This window comes from Zonotrichia albicollis, chromosome 1 (assembly GCF_047830755.1).
Source record: "Zonotrichia albicollis isolate bZonAlb1 chromosome 1, bZonAlb1.hap1, whole genome shotgun sequence".
Lineage (NCBI taxonomy): Eukaryota > Metazoa > Chordata > Aves > Passeriformes > Passerellidae > Zonotrichia > Zonotrichia albicollis.
In genome coordinates this window covers 80,380,333-80,397,615 of record NC_133819.1, presented here as the reverse complement: position 1 = coordinate 80,397,615, position 17,283 = coordinate 80,380,333, and the positions used below count along the sequence as shown (strand labels likewise).

The 17,283-nt window shown below is 40.7% G+C and overlaps 1 protein-coding gene across 1 annotated transcript in view; it reads right to left on the bottom strand.

Moving 5' to 3' along the window:
• Positions 1-17,283, bottom strand: part of ANKH (ANKH inorganic pyrophosphate transport regulator) — a 103,180-nt gene that overhangs the window by 18,903 nt on the left and 66,994 nt on the right. The window contains exons 5-8 of the mRNA XM_005484297.4: positions 16,130-16,300; positions 15,405-15,539; positions 13,450-13,542; positions 9,868-9,963 (exon numbers count right to left, since the gene is read on the bottom strand). Of these exons, the coding sequence (XP_005484354.1) occupies positions 9,868-9,963; positions 13,450-13,542; positions 15,405-15,539; positions 16,130-16,300 (495 nt within the window). The remainder of the gene's footprint in view (positions 1-9,867; positions 9,964-13,449; positions 13,543-15,404; positions 15,540-16,129; positions 16,301-17,283) is intronic.

Here is a 17,283-nt window from a genome sequence, read left to right as displayed (position 1 = left end):
CTTTCTTTGTATACTCACAAGAGATAAAGACACTGAACTCTGTCACCCAGGGAATTTCAAATACTGGTGTGGTCAGCAGCTGGGGTTGTGTCCCCTGCGAATGACCAGATTCTTGTTGTGACATTTATTCCTGTGGACTTTACTGTCTCTCAGTCCAAATTTGCCATGACTTTAGTAAAGCTGGGTTGTAACCTTTGATAAGCAATGCAGAGATGCAAAACAAAGACAGCCAATATGAAAAAATGAACATAAATCCAGTGGCCTCTGCAATGGCTTCAACTTCTGACACAGAATGTCACAAGTAGATATGGTGGCAGCAAAATATAGTTCCTAAGTACATTTCATAGAATCACACAATATTCTTAGTTGGCAGGGTCCCACAAGGATCAATGAGTCCAGCACTGAAGTGGATGATTCATACAGGGATTGATCCCACAACCTTGGCATTGTTAGCACTCTGACCAGCTCAGCGAGTCTCATTTTCTTCCATTTATCTTTAAACTCGGGAGGAAGAGCTACAGAGAAGACTAAATTAAGCTATGCAGGACTTCAGTTCTGAGAAAAATACAATTTGTACTGTTCCTTAAAGAGTTGCTAGCCATGACTAAGCTCTTCTTTGTTATAAAAAGGTATTCCTGAAAGTAAGCAACAAATACCAGGAATGGAGATACACTGTAGTAGCTACTCTGAGATCTTCAGGGGTAATTGATTATTCTCACAAGCAGAAAAGGAGATATTCAGGAACAATTCCAGTTCAGGAAAGCTGTAAGCATGACCTTAGAGAGGGGAGGATCTACCACTGCTTCAACCTGGATGAACTGGAAAATATACTATAAATTTGACTGCTGTAAACTGTGTGGAAGGGGAATGATGATTGGCAGTATTAATTTGCAATTTGACACTGTGGGATGCATAAAAAAAAATTATAACTAAAACTCTAAAATTCTGCAGTCAGACTTCCTAAAAAAAAAAAACCCACTCTCCCTCCCTGCCTATAAAAATCATATAACCTTGGTCAACCTTAAAAGACAGCAAAGGCTCACCCTAGTTAATGCAGTAATACAAGCCACTTTAAGAAATTTGGCTCTAACATAACCTTCCATTTATAAATTCTAGTGCAGTGGTTGGTAACTGACCTTCTGGAACTACAACACCACAAAACACAGTGCCAAAAACATTTGTGCTTTGTCAAAACACGAGCATTTCAAAAACTAAAAAGCATTATTGCCATCAGAAACTTTCTGCTCCAGAATTAAAATCTGTGATTTCTACAAAGTAACTTAGTTTGTGCAATGTTTTAGTTTGAGCACATGAAAACTGATAAATCCACAGATTTCCTTGATCACATGAAAGAAATCATTGTGATCCTTTTTTTCATGGTGTGGTACAGCTGTTTCTTCTGGTAAGGCAGAAATGCTTACAGCAGCCAAATCTCCAAGACAGAACAGTTCAATGAGGTTTCTAACTGGATACCACATTGCATTCCCTATTTGCAGGGAAGGTGTTCAGTATCTGAAATGCCAAGGAACTTAAATGTATGGCTTGTCATCTTCAGACCATGATGCTATTCCCTAGGTCATGAGTCAAAAATTTGTGAAAAAATTAGGTTTTGTGAATTCCAGTTCCTTTTGTATCTACTTGTTAGCTGCTCTTCTGCACCATCAATGCACAAAGACTACATCTTTAGCTCTCTCTTTAGTATTAAATATGCTCATATTTCACCACACTCCTCTGCAGTCCTGCCCCTTTTCTGAATTCAGACTTTGGTCCTTGTGGGCCATCTTCAGAATGGCTGCTATCTGTCATTTTTCCATAAGAACTGAGATGGGGAACTGAGGAGGTTTTAGCATTGCATGCAGGTGAGATGTAAAGCATAGAGAAGAAGGGCTAAATGAAGGATCTCAGAAATCCCCACTTTGTTCAAGATTTCACCTTGTGAACTAAGAACCAGTATTAGCAGCCTGGAATGTTTATAGGTACCAGAGCTATCCAAATTGCAGTTACTGGGTGTTTTTTTCTGGTAGCAATCCTCTCAATACAGTGAGGGGAAATACATGGCATCAGTCACAAGGAAACAGTTGTTTTTTCTTTTCCTTGCTTCCTTTTTCTGACTTGAAATCATTCAGATGATGAGGCAGCAGGTACTTGGCTAAAGGGCTTGTGAGAATCTAAGAGGAATAATGGAGTAAAAGCCCCAACAGATTCTTGCATGGGTCAGAATTGCAAATCACTTTGCTCCTCTCTAGGAGCAAAGATTGTGTGCTCATTTGATTAATGAGCCTTACTAAACTTAATCAAATGAGCACACACAACCCTTCTCTCCTGTTGGCTCAAATGCATGAAGGTGAAGGGATAAATTCAAGTATTTCTTCATTTTCTTGCTACCTGACAGTCTAATAGTAATAATGGTAACTGACCTTATTTTCTTTTGAAAAGGAGAAAAACTATCCACTTTTTTTGTGAAAACATGTTCACAGGTACTGCTTGTGGCAAACTCTATTCTAAAATACTCCTTTGCACACCCCCTGGCTACAGTGAAGCTGCCTAAGGCATCTAAAAATTAATCTCAGGTCAGGCCCTGAATGCAATTTTCTGTCTCTTGGCCTTCTAGGTATTTTATCTCCAAAACTGGAAAGAAAATGGAGACCATGATATTCCTTTAGCAACTGCAGCTCAGGAAGTGCATTCAGGGCGGCCAAATGCCATGGGACCTCCTCTCCTCCTGGGACGCAGTGGGAGCTGTGCACTGCAGGGATCTGCCATGAAGTTATTTCATGCTATGGATATTCCTCTTCTACCTTCAAAAGATTTCAGTGAAATGGGAACATGTTCCTTGGCATTTTTCAACATGCAAGCCTAAATCATGTTATCCTGAGTGCAAACTAAGGGTACCTACTAGGCCAGCAGTCAGGCTTGCTGCAGAGATGCAATGAATTCTTTAACTTTTCTCCTTTAACTTCTGTCAAGAGCTGCTTTATGTCTCATTATTTAGCAGACAGCATAGTTGAAAACATCAAATACATCACTCTAATGCATGAAAGAGCTTCACACAGGCTAGTTTATCAACTGGAAAATGAACTTATTTGTAAGTGCAGAAAGGGATATGAAATGGTATATTTATTACACTACAGACTGAATATTTGAGAGCAAATGGGCCTATGAAAACTGTACAGTCTTTGGTGTCCCTCATGGGAAAAATCAGCTGCCAGACTTAAGGCTGGGAAATATGATTTGCTGACTTCAACTGGAAATTGAATAACTATTGAGTATGGAGTGTTTTCACAGCATCAGGGAATAAATCAATAAGGCAATGCTGTTGCAATAATACACTGAGTTGGTATGAATATTCTGCCTTTATTCATTCTGACTCCAGTATTATCTGCCAGTGCTACATTTCACTGGCTGGTGGAGCCTTGCTGATAAACTGGACAGAAGAGGCAGCAGCCAGTACCTACTTGGCAGTTCTGGCAGAACCAAATCCAAAGCAGAGAGCAAAAGCTCAGGCATCTCAAGTTGTCTTTTAATCAGACAAGGTTTTCCAGCCTGGATGAAACACAGCTGCTACTCTTCCACAGTGTTTGACTCTTGCTCTAACAGAATTAAGCAGAAGCAGCAACTACTGACTCTTGTCTTCTGTGCCTCTCATTTTTTCATATAGGGAATTTTCCCTGTTACACTGGTTTCCTTGTTCTTGAACAGGGTTTTCTTATCTCCTATGTGCTTGATGATTAATATCAGAACATAACCAAGCAGATGATGACTGAGAATTAGGAAAATGATGGGATGGCTTGCAGTAAACTCCTGTCAAATGGAACAAAGACTTTCCTCCTCCCCTCTTCAGGCTGAAACTGATCTCATCACAGGGATCCAGCAGGAGAAACCCTGTGACTCTGGACCTCACCCTGCTGTTTTCAGATGGAGATGGGGTCCCTCTATTGAATCTTCCAAGTCCATAGTTCCCGGCATCTGTCCCTCTTTTTTGCCCATGGTTGGGGGGAAATATAAGATACACAAGCAAACAGGTTAAATGCTGCAGCTTAAACCTTCTGATGGTTATGATATTATATAAGACCTTCACTTAGAATGGTACTATGATGACATGCTTATCAGGTACATACATTATACATTAATCTGTGAGATGAATACAAGTGCCAAGTGATGGTAGTTTATGCTGCTGTGCTACAAGCTATTATCACTGGAGAGCTGACAAAATGTCTGTGTGCTGCTCCTCCTAAGGGACTGATAACTACCAGCAAATGAAAGAAACAACACTTGCCAGTAGTAACTCCTCAAACTAGAGTTGCTCATCAGCAGGAGCCCTTGGAAATCAGTACTTTTTAATCCTCCACCAAAAGAACAAGTTATGAATCTAAACACTGCACTCTATTTACAAAAAAAAAAAAAAAAAAGAGAAAATCTAGCTTTTTATTTATAGAACCTAAGAGATTACCTAACAAGTAAAATAGAAAATAATTTTACTAGCATTAGAAACATTTTGAAGTTATCATTAGACTCCTCCATTAGGAGCAACATAATTGAGGAGTCAATAAACCAACCCTGACTGTAAAGTAGCTGACATTTTGACATGTATTGACACACACACACTCAACTCTCAGGGTTAAGCATATCAGCCAGTAAACTGACTAGCTGTCTGCTCCTAAGTATATTGCATTTAAACTTTCACTGAGATTTAAATCTAATGCAGGTGACCTGGAATTTGCATTTGGTTACTGCAACACAATGCACATTAATCTGTTCAGTTTAAGTGCCTGAACCTTCAATTTCATTGAAACTTCATGGTGATGGTTCTTTTTATGTATTTTTTAAAGAGACTTAAAGTTTTCATTAGTATGTTTGTAACAAGTAAATATGAAATTTATAAATCTTACATAAATCACACGCATATAAGTGAAAATGTGAACACTTTCTCTCCACTCTATCTTTTATCTTTATTCTTTTGGAATAGAAAGGAATGAAAAATCACAGGGCAAAACTGAACATCAAAAACCCATGGATTTTGTTTCTTAAGCAGTGTTTACTAATTAAATATAAAACAGTATTCTATATAATTAGCTTCTCCCCTTAATCAGTCTGTTTATTCATGAAAAATGCTACCTTCCCCAATTGTCCATAACCATATGTTCATTAAAAAAAAAGCAAAGCAGGATTGAAATTCCTTTTAAATAGCTGGAAAGAGCTTTGAGCTGTTTCTAATAGAACACATGTTAAAACTCAGAGGTACTGTGCAGCTCTCCTGCTGTACATGAGCTTGGTGACAGATGGATGAACATGGTGTGGTGCACACAGCGTGTCACCCTGGCACCTTGAGCCTGTCTTACTGGGGAAGGGAAAACCTGTTGCAATCCACAGAACACTAGAGAATGTGAAAATAACTGGCCACATGTCTTGCTAACACTTTAGCTAACGTGAACCGTGCAGCAACAGGAGCTGGTGTTTGGAACTGTATCCCAAAAACCGCTGTGGCCTGTCCCACCTGATGCTGCTGGGAGACAAAGCTGAACCAAACTGCAGTTCTCGAACTACTGCTATAAGAACTGATTGCTCCTTCCCTGCTGTAAATGAACAAGTAAGTGCAGACTATTCAGGGTCACTTTCAGTGCTGGTGGGCTGGGGAGCTTCCACAGTGCTCTCTGAGAAGCTGCTTTCTCTCACCAGCACCCTGTGTGTTCCCCATGCAGTGACCAGCAGTGACTCAGCCATGCTGAGCTGGCCATGCTTTTACCCCACTGGCAGCTACTAAATGAGGGTGCTCAGACCTAGTATTAACTAAGACATGACCTGCCTTCCAGCATGATTCTGAGACATGAATGCTACTGCTGCCATTCCCCTGGGAGAGCTGACTGTCCCATTTCCCAGTGCTGCCTGCACAATCGATGGCTGCCCCTCAGCTCAGGGCACACTCGCAGACATGTGAGAGGACACGGCTGTGGCCACACAGACGAGGCTGCAGTGGCTGCAGGAATGCCACTTTTGTACAGCAGCACTAACAGCTGATGTCAAATCAGCCTGCCAAGCCTTGCAGTTCAGAGGCAGATGACCAAACACTAATCACGTGGCTGCCAGCAGCTAACATTAGCCAGGGAAAAGGATCTTAACTGACTGCAACTTCTGTGTCATCACAGAAGGCTTAAAAAACAGCTCAGCTGGGAAATGGGGAGAAAATTGAAAAGAAAAAAAAAAGACAGAAAAAGAGAAAAAGAGAGAGAAAGGTAATTTGGCAATATCTCTTCCCCATCACAGTCTGCCTTGGAAAAATCCCTGAATTTTGCACTCTGGTATCCAAGCTCAGAGACACTACCAGCATTCTAAGAAATAGAATTTCTTAGAATTCTATGAAATAGAATTTTGCTAAAACACAGCCTGTTTGCTATTACTCCGCTGTGTATGGTAAGGTTCCTTTGAGTAGCTTGCTCCTCACAGAGCCTGCCCCTCTATGCACAGCTCATATGTGAGAGAGTGCTCTCCCCTGACAGAGCAAACCTTTGCTGCAGTGGAGAAATGCAGTAAATTAGCATCCAGACAAATTATTCTGGAATTTCCACAGTGTACTGAGGCTGACACATCCCACAACCAAAGGGATATGAGCTACAGATGTACCACTTTTCTCTTGGGTCCATGTCTTCCCTTAGTTTACAACTGTGAAGCAACTTCAGGGTGATCTGCACGGCCGTCTAAACAGCACTGAACCAAAATGTTTAGTTCTTCAACAGCCTAACCTGCAATGGCAGCAGCATTGGCATTTGTAGCACCATCTTTGCTTCTATATGGAAAGAAGCATTTTTCCCAAAGTGCCTACTGGCAGTGAAGTAACAGATAATGGCAAATGCATTATGGACACCCTTTAAACTGCATGCAAATTACCAAGCATGACTTACTTTTTAAAATCAGAATGGTCCTTTATTTGTATGGAAAAAGTTCTACAGCTGAGTCCCTTCCCTCTGCTACACAAATTCCACATTCAGTTGCACAGTCACAAAACATGGCTTTGGAAGGAATCCCCACTTACAACAAAAACCACATCAATGTGACTAATCACAGCAGCTGTCTTACCTATCAGGAGTTTAATGCCGTCTACTTAAAGCCTTTAAATAAAACAGCTTGTCTACACATTTTTTACCGAGCAACACAACTAATTCTCATTTTTTGAAGAAGCAGCCTTAATACCCTAGCATTAATAGCAGCTTCAAAGCCATGAGACAGTACTTATGATCATCCTTGACAGAGCACATGTGCATGTTGCAAAGTGAGCCTGGAAAGGCTCAGGTGTAGCCTTTCAGACAGATCCCATGAGAATTTAAACAAACCATGAAGTTATGTTTCTTAACAAAACTGTGCCTTTTTTTTTGTACTCTGACCTAATACTGTCACTACCAACAACAGTGACAAGGTGTTTCTGTTGCAGTAGGAGGATTGCAGTACTTCTTGTGCAGGCATGACCGGTCTGTGGAAGGAGGTAGGACATTTTCCTCCCAGTTCTATTGGAATAGCATGTCTTTGATAATTGGAAGCTTCCCAAGGTTTTACATTGGGAAGGTGCTACCCTGCAGGGCTGCTGCTTGTACTTAAAGCTTCACTATTATTTTTTCGAGTGGTTAATGGACTTCCTTTATCTTTACATCTACTGGAATCCTTCTACAGATCATCCACTGGAAAATGCCTTTACATTACATGTTTAAGTACTGGATTTGTTTTGGCTTATCAGCCTGGGAGACCTTCCCTCTGACGTGAACGAGCAAGATGGTACCAATGGTGATGCCACTAGTCTGACTGCCATTTGTTGAAGTAGAGCCCCTGAATAAAAACACAGCTATCACAAATGGCCATGGGAGCTCACCTGGCCAAAACAAAGACAAATTTGAAATCTACTTCCTTAGAGCCTATGGCACAGATCAACATGAGCCATCCCAACATCTGCTGAGTTTGGGTGCTGAAGCATTTGCAGGCTTGTGCCTTTGAATACAGTTGAATCTTTAGAGCTTGTGTCTATTTTTCCGCTCTGTCTGTTGACAAGCAATCCTAAGAATCTGTCACTAGCAGGCAAAAATAGAAATGGGACAGGAAAAGCTATGGACCTCAAAAGTGTTTCTGGAATTCCATTGCGGGCAGAATCTCCCATGATGATCTCATGAAAGAACTGCCCTTGAAAGTAAATTGAGAACTTCTGGATACAAAATCCCAGGAAGTCACAAAACAAAAGCTAATTGAGGTGATTAAAAATTACTTTTAAGAGGATAGTGATGGTAATGTGAAAAGCTTGTAATATATCAGAATCAGAGTAACATGATAAATATCAAGGGGGATTAATAATACAGTCAGTTCAGAGAAAACTCTTGAGATTGAAATAGCATTCTCAGAACAATTTAGGACAAGGAAAGCTTTCCCCTTTGTGGATCTGTAACAACACATAGACTTTGAGGGAGGCTCCAACTCTACAGAACATGACTTTGGTCTGGAACAGGACACAAAAGGAAACCTCTAGGCATGTGATGGTAGATAACGAGAGCTAGAGTCTCATGGAAAGTCTCCAGACAATGGCCAATTCACTGGAGGCTTATGTCTGTTTCTTGCTGTAGGAAATACAAGTTAGAGCAAGAGCTGTTGGTCTCTAAGCCACATGAAAAAAGGTCAAGCTTAAGGAAACTAAAAGACAGAGGAGATGCCACATTGGTTCATACAATTCTGTCTTTGATGGTGGCCAGTTGTGGCTGTTTAGGGAAAAAGTATAGGAAACAAAGAACAGAAGAAACGCAATTCAGCCATGGATGGATTGAACTGCTTCATTTTCAACTGTGAAATAACACAGAGTTCTGTATCCCGCATTCTCAGGTGGGGTGGAGATGGTTACAAACATTTCTGCTTGTGTGCTGTAACATTTCCTTTGACATAAATTAGTTTCTCTTCATGCATAAACCACTTGCAATTCAGACATAAAGGTTCTACACTAAAATGAAGGGGAGAGAGAAATTCTGTCAGCACTCCCATACTCAATAGTGAATTTGTGAATGTAGGGAGAAGAGAATTCCAAAGCACCCAGGTACCCCATGGAAAGCATGCAATGCTCCATTATTTGCTATTCCCACCAGCTGCAGTTTTCTTCCACAACTGCCTGTGTGTTGCTAAGAAGACTGCTGAAACAGTGTTCTTGGGGAAAATGCAATGTATTTATATGTGCAAATTGGTCATTTTGAAACATGGCAGGCTCAGCAAAATTTATTTCTCCCTGAAAACCATCCCCATGAAATGACACAGATTTAGATCTTTTAGTCAGTGTCAGTACCATCTCTGAGATTGCCCTTTTTAGTTAATTTTGAGAGCAAACAGAACAAATGTGCACCAAAGTACCCCCACATGAAAACCCAGTGCCAGGAGAGGCAGCAGGGAGCAGCTACTGCAGGGTCAATCCATGCTCCCTTTCTCACCATTCACAGTACATGAAAAATGCCCAGGGACAGGCTGCCATCCCACTGCATGTGATACAAATGCATTCTTTTGTCTTCCTGACACATTGGCTACATGAAGTTTTGTTCATTTTAAAAAAGAAACAGAGATGAAAAGAAAAGCGGGTCTCTGATATCTTTTTTGCATAGGAGGCTGATTTGAAATGAAAAGTAGTGAAAATAAAGTGGAGTAACTCCAACCTTTTTGATATCTAGCCTGAGCTAATGACAACTGATTTTCTTGTTACTCCAATACTACGATCACACTCCCTTCTCCAGATAAAAGCAACACAGCTTCACAAGACAAGACAACTCACCTCTCTTAAACTACTAGTGCTTTTAGCATTAGGTAGAGGAGGCAGTTTTCTGGTTGAGTTGAAAACCACTGAACAGAACAAAGGTTTCTTACCGTTAAGGACAACGCCATGCAGACAAAAGTGAACTTCTTGATATGTGTGGCTGTGACGGTGCTGTTGGTGTTCACCAGTTTATTGCTGGGGTTATTCTAGGGCAAGAGAGAGAGAGAGATAGAGAGCATTAGCCTGGCTCCAGACTACCAGGAGCTGCTGGCACCAGGGTCATGTGCTGGACCTGACTGTCTGTGCCTGTCCGTGTCTGACTTGGCTTGTTTGCTTTATAACCTGGAGCTTTCTGAGCACTTTGTACCACTACAGAACATTTTCTGCTTAAACTGACAGCAACTGCTGCTATGGTCACTGAGGGCTGAGTAATCTCCCTACTTTTCCAAATAATAAGTTGTATTTAACAAATTCAGCTTTGAAAAAGGTTGGTAGCTCTTTCTAAGAAAACACCACATGATTTTTTTTAAACCTTATTTTAATGTTTGTAGCATGGTTTCACAGGAAAAACTGGATTCGATTCCCTTTTACCACAAATTGGTACCAAATCAAGAATGCAAGCATCCTTACTGATCCAATTAGACAAGCAGGTAATATAAACAAAGCTTCTGGAACAGCTGGCTCCATTAATGCAGTTTAATGAACAGAACATAATTAGGACTATTAGATGTTCCACCTTGAACATGGGCTCTGTACTCACATGGCAACAAAGTTTTATTTAAAACAACAAAAGCCTTCTTCCAAATGTCTGATATAACAAATGAAGCTGAAGATTTAAAATTGCCCTTGGGGAATGCATAAAACCAAACGAAATGGTCTGTGAAAGGAGAGGATGGGATATCAAAGCAGGTTACCATTAGGAGCCCTTAAGGAAGAGGCTGTTAGGTCATATATTGCATTTACCCTGGGTCTGTTTGATACACAAGTTTGTGCACATGCTGATAAAATCTGTACCATGAGATGTACATTTATACACCCTAGATGTAACTGGGGTAGAGCTGCAGTCCCTGTCACAGAGTCAGTCTTCTCTACTGGAGTCACTTGTAAGAGAAATAAAACTATTGCAGACACATTTGGGGAGTGGAGCACTATGAACAGTACATTATTTCACACACATTCAGGTGCTTGATGGAATTTTGCAGTTTAAGGCTTTTGTTCTGATCAGTGCAGCAATTGCACCTAGATAGCCACATGTTTCTGTCTAAATACCTGCTTGGAAGTTTGCTTGAAGATGTAGGCAACCCAGACCCTAAAGAAGGAAGCCACTCCATCTGACCATTTTGGGAACAGGTTATGAAAACTCCCTGTAAACATTTTTTCATGCATCTACTACTATTAATTGTGTTTCTGAAGAAATACTTTGCTTTGCTGTTAGTTTTCACAGATGTGAGGATAAGCTTTGCTTACATCACTCACCACTGTTTAAATGAACTTTTTGCTGCATGGCTCAACTTTCTAACAAGCCTAAAATAAGAAAGAAGAAATAAAGCACACCCAAAACAAACCATCCAAAAAGGGCTGCTAAGAAAAAGCTTTCTCATCTGTTTGTATCTCTCTGCTGTTATCCCTGCCCTTGCCGTACTCTGCCCTTTGCTCCAACTCTTGACCACATACTTTTTGGCCATAACTCTTCCACACTATTTAGTTCTCAGAACAAAACACTATGGAGCAGTAAGAATTCCCATCTAGTCATCAGATAAACAGCATTCACAAATCTCAAAATTGGTGTTGTACTGAGCCAGGTGGCAGGGTCCATTAGGATCAATGGCATTATCACCATATAAAACAGCATAGAGAACACAGAACTAGCATATGCCTGCTCTCTTCCAAAATGTCAGTAGTAACCCTCAGCCTGAATGTAACTGCTAGGCCATGGGGTTGCATCTCTCTAACAAATGTGAAGAGAGATAATGATTTCCCCTGTGAAGACAATAATCTGACTTCACCAGTAGAACCCCTGAAGAGGGGCATCTCAAATCCCATCAGTCAGTGTGCTTCTGATGGCCATCAGCATTGCCAGCCTCCCGAATAACTAACAAAAGAAAATGGGAGTTCGAGTGCAACACACTGTTTTGGCTTCTGAAAATCACAATGGACACCTTACAGGGTCCAGAAATAAAAATGTGTTTCTATTTGGGCTCTTCTGAGAAAAACTTATGATAAGGAAACAAAGCTTTTGGAAGACACTGTGACACAAGGTGATGCATGACCGAGGGAAAAGCAATTCTCACAGCAATCTTCAAAAACCCACTGTGGGTTTGGTATTTATTGTCTGAAAAGTAGAGCAAAAGCAATTACACATATGGTTTCCAGGATGAAATACCCTTTATACTGCTGCTACCTAATTTTGTACAATTTATTACAAATTGCTCTTCAAACATGGAACTAAAAATTCCCATGAGTACTTTTCCAGCAGTTAGATAAACTGTACCCATCTGTGCTTTATCCTAGCATTTTCTTCTTCACAGTGTCCCACAAGAGCCCTGTGAGAAGCCATTTAACTGAAATAAACAAATGGACAAATCCTGGTCAAATCCTGTCACCTCTGCAGTTGTCAGTGTATCGTTAACCAGCTAAATCAGACCTGAATTTAGGAGTCTTAATTGCTGTTACTACTGCTTGCCAATAGTGCATTTGATTGTGGCTTGCATCAAATGAGGTTAGCAGCTCCTGAGTTTCCTGTCCCAAACTATTTTTATCTTGCAGCTCACTGGGTGTGCATCTGCAGTTCCTTTAGAGCAGCAGGGCCTCCAAGAAAACCTACATGTGGTATTTTATCTGACAAGTCAATTTAGTTGTACACAGGCAGGTTAGGAGGTTGTGATTGATTTGACTTCGTGTTGGTTTTAAATTCTCCTTGTAAATATGGTGGATGATATTAAACAGGGCTTGCTCCAGTTAGATACATTCCAGAGAAAACATATTTTTCATGAGTATTTGGAACCAGAAAGTTCAGTTACTAATTGGTAAATAAAGGGAAGGAGACAATCTGGCATTTGAATTCTAGAGTCACAGGAGAGGATTGTTCTTTGCATAATATATGGACTAGTGAGTACCAGTCATAAATCAGAGCAAAAAAAGAGACTAAACAAAATTAATTTCTGCTCTGTGCCCAGTTCCAGGAGCAGTCCTTTCATTCTTACATAATTACATGATTTACCAACAAAAATCTTCATAGCCTTGGTCAGCTAAGTCAGTTCTAAAGAATGTCTGTTATCTCTGTTAGTGTCAGACTGTGAAACACCCTTGCTAAATATTAACATAAGCAAATGAACCCAAACCACTTGGGAGATACCACAAAATCCGGAGCAGAGACGTGAGCTTGCTCATTCAGTGATGACACTTTGTGAGAAATCACTTCGTTACCTGAGTAGCTACCTCATTGTGAGGACTTTTTGTAATCCCTAAAATTACAGCACCTATCTATCCAAAAGGCAGCTTAACACCTTGTAACACAGAGATAAGGTTAAAATCATAAATCAGACAACAGCTTGAAGCCACCGAAAGCCAATTAATTTTAACTAGATTTTAAGGAAACCTATCAGTGGAACAACAAGCAGAGAGAACTAGGAGAACCACACATGCAAAACCCCACCAGAGGTATTTATGACAGCCCTAACAGGGACACTCACCTTGTCAAAAGCAGGGTACACAGCTCTGATCTCTGTCAGCCAGCCATAGGGCATGTGTCCCACTGGATATGTAGCTGTCAAAATCGCCACTGCCTACGAACAGAGAGAGAGAGAAACATGAACCTCAAATCTTCTAACACAACAGTGAAACTAACACAGGGCGTTACTGCCCACCAGTATCACCTCATTGACCTTGGCACAATGCAAAACCAGACCAGGGACTGGAAACTTTTTGTTTCAGGAACACCATCAAAATGGCTGTAATTTGGCCTGGCATTTTAAGCTTATGAAATTTTTTTCATGCCATGAAGCTACCTAAGTCAACTTTGTCATTTCACCATCATTCTGATACTCTGAGATAATAGTTAACTTGAGCTGTGGTGCACCCCTTACCAGGCCAACACCTTCCTCCCAAATTGCTCCTGAGTTATTTTACCTGCAGATAGCTGAGCAGCAGAATGCCTTGGAGCTCACAGTAGTTTTGGATCATACTGCATAATTTCAATTTATATACATTTTACTTGGTTATCCATAAATAAATAAGCTTCAGGTAAGACAGATTATATATAAATCATTGGATCTCAGTGGCTGAGTGAGTTTGGACATCAATATGACTGCTTGGAGGCAGGAGGCACTTATGAGACCAAAAAAATCTACCTCTGCCCACTTTGGTGCTCATCAATGAACACCAGACAAAAATAATTCCAGGTGAACATTTTTATTATAAGAAAAAATTCATGAACATGTTACAGCCTAGTCCTTCACAGGGACTCCCTGCCCACAGTGAAAGCTGCTGCTGTTATTGAACAGGGGACCTGTAAAAGTCCTGTGGATACAGATGCTCCAGACACTGGTGTTATCTGTATTGTCAGCACCTCCCTTTGCAAAGGAATTATTTCAGAAATCAGAGAAGGTTGGGATGTGACCACTACTGTTAGTATAAATCCCCAGCTGTGACATGTATTTGGAGTCATCCTAATAGCAACAAAATGGAACTGGCTAGCCATGAAATGTGATGCACCTAAAATTGAAAGTCACCAAGAAATGCAAAACTGATCTTTGCTAATTTTTGGCTTCCCTTGTACAAAGGCCACTCTTAAGACACAGACTGATCCCTGAATCACACATGTAAAAGTTTTAAGTTTCCTAAGTTCTTTTCTCAGAGCTGTTTATTTGCAGTCCCTGGCACCTCCTGAGTGAGTGAAATACACCATATCATGTATGACAAAGTTACAGCAGTTCTTTGAACTTCTCTTTTAATTTAGTATCTTACAGCTTTGCTTATCCTATGGATATAAGCATCTAGACATCCTTGCAAGAAACTGGCAGCAGAAATTCCCTAGACTTCTTAGGAGAATGGGTCAGCTTGTGGTGAGCATTGGTAAAGGCCCTGCACCACAGTCAAAAATCTGTCTCCCAACAGCTGTAGGAGAGACTTACTGGAGTAATCTGAAATTCCTCAAGAGAAACAGGGTGCATTTCATATCCCAACCAAGGGGGAATTTTTTTTTATATGTACTTTTTAGTGTCTCTGTTCTGTGTGATGCACTGACTGTTAACACTAGTTTCACTTCAATTTGCACAGCCCTGAAGTATACATGACAGGAAAGAGCAGGACATGGGACTACTGTCAATTGTCCTAAAATTCCTGGGATCTAAATGCTCCCATGTATCCATGGGATCTATGTACCCATGTGTAGAGCATGAAAACTTGGGATGCAGGCACTGTTCAGCAAAAAAATTCTACTAGTCTCGCTGAGGGTGAGGTCCCAGTAGACCTGGCAGAAGGGCTCATGGTGAGAGTCCAGGCAATCTTCTTTTCAAGCATAAAAAGAGCACTAAAGAGAAATGTACTTAAGACAATTTTTTCTTGTCAGCTTGGTTGAGAAGAGAGGCACAGAGATAATGCCATGGAAATGATCATTTGCAGTAAAGGAGAGCACTGCCTTTCTTACCTCTGTGGCTGCAGAACTGCCACCTAGGTCCCGGGAGACAAAAAGGTTGACAATGGGCCTACTTATTCGCTGAGTTGCCAAAATTAATGCCAAAGGCCACCAGAAACTCAGCATCTTCCTTATTGTAGCTTCTCCCTGCAACACAGGATAAAAAAAAAAAAAAAAATGAAGTGAGTTTGGAAAAAAGCATGCAGTACACGACCAAAAGCATGGAGAAAGGTTTTCTGCTTTTCCCCTCCATTGTCAGATTGGTACATTAATTTCAATAATTTTCAATATGAGGAGCCTAAAATATTTTCACTCATGGTAGCAATGCTGATTCAAAAGATGTGTCATGGATCTCAATAAATATGCATAAGGTATCTATCTGCATAATTTTTTCTGACTACTAGACAAAGCTACATGAAAAACAATATGACATTTGAAGAAAAAGAGAAATTTTGATATCTCCTTCCATATGAAGTAAGGTGTTCCCTTAGTTCATGCTGTGCTGTCTTACAGCTCAGTACAGAGGTCCTCAGCAGACACATCCAAACTATGGAAGGCATTGTGTCACATGTGCTGTTGCTGGAATAATTTCCACCATGCCTCTTAAACTGAAATGTTTTTTTCCTGCAGGACAGAGAGAAGGCCCTTCATGCACAGTGGTTTAATGCAGTATTGCAACACACAAAAACCGCATGTAAAATTATTGAGCTCAAAAAAACACACGCATGAAGACATACCCCCATTTCAGGCCCACTTCTGTCAGGGATAACATCATGTATGTTCCTGTAGTAGCCCAGGCAGAGTGTGGTGCACCGCACAAGTGCTCCCATGTATAGGGACAAGATGGGGATCAAGAGAGGCTCCCTGCACTCCAAGTGACTGTGAAGCAAAATGGCTACAAAAACAACCTGCAGAGAAAACAAACAGATGATTAACAATCTGTCTGGGTGCTTCTCCAGGGCCAACACACCTCCTGGCTGATTCCTGTCTGATTCCTACTAAGCAACAACTTTCACGGCTACAGTTCTACAGTAACTTTAGTCAGGATCCCTCAGTATTTGGTCATGTACATGAGAAGAACAGGAGTTAATTTCATACTCTGTGACACAGGACTTGAAGTTTGGGCAGGTGACAGACTAGAACCCATAAATAGGAGAAGGCTGGCATGAAAGTCTGGCAGGGTCTGGCAGCAGGCATGTGGCTGAGGGTCACCCTTCCCAGGAGAATGTGCTATTCTGATACACACTGAGGCTGGAGACATGCTTCTAGGGTCAGCTTCTAAGCCCTACTGTTGTGGGGTTTTTTGGGTAGTGGGGAGGGTAGTTACAATTAAAAAGCCAGATTTTTAAAGTATTCACTTCAACATTTAGAAGCAGGAAGTCTTATGTCAACCTAATTTTCAGCTTTTTCAAGGGAAATTTCACTATTTCATTATTTGCTTTTCAGCTGAGAGCCACATTAATGTAAATTAAATGGAAACTTTCTGGCTAATGAACAGTTCATAATTCTGCCTCTTAAGACTAAATGCTCAATCCATAAAATGTAAAGGAACTGATTAATATGATATTATTCTCTTTGTTAAGTACAGAGAGGATGAAATGCCTGTTAAATTCCAAATGACTCAGGATGGGGGGCACAACTGGAAAGCCAACTGTGTTTGGTGCTGTGAAGAGCAGAACTAGGACAATCCTGCCAGAACATTCTGGCATTTCAAGTGAGTTACAAGAAATAAGATACACATTGTTCAGGTGCAGATTCTCTCCTTCATTTCTAGAGCTGTAGAAGTAGTTAAGAAAAACCATGCTCTGCAAATGTTCCTGAGGCAGGGCACAGTGCTTATGAGGGTTTTCAATCCTACAAAAATATTGCTTTAAATTGCAGTAAATAGAAG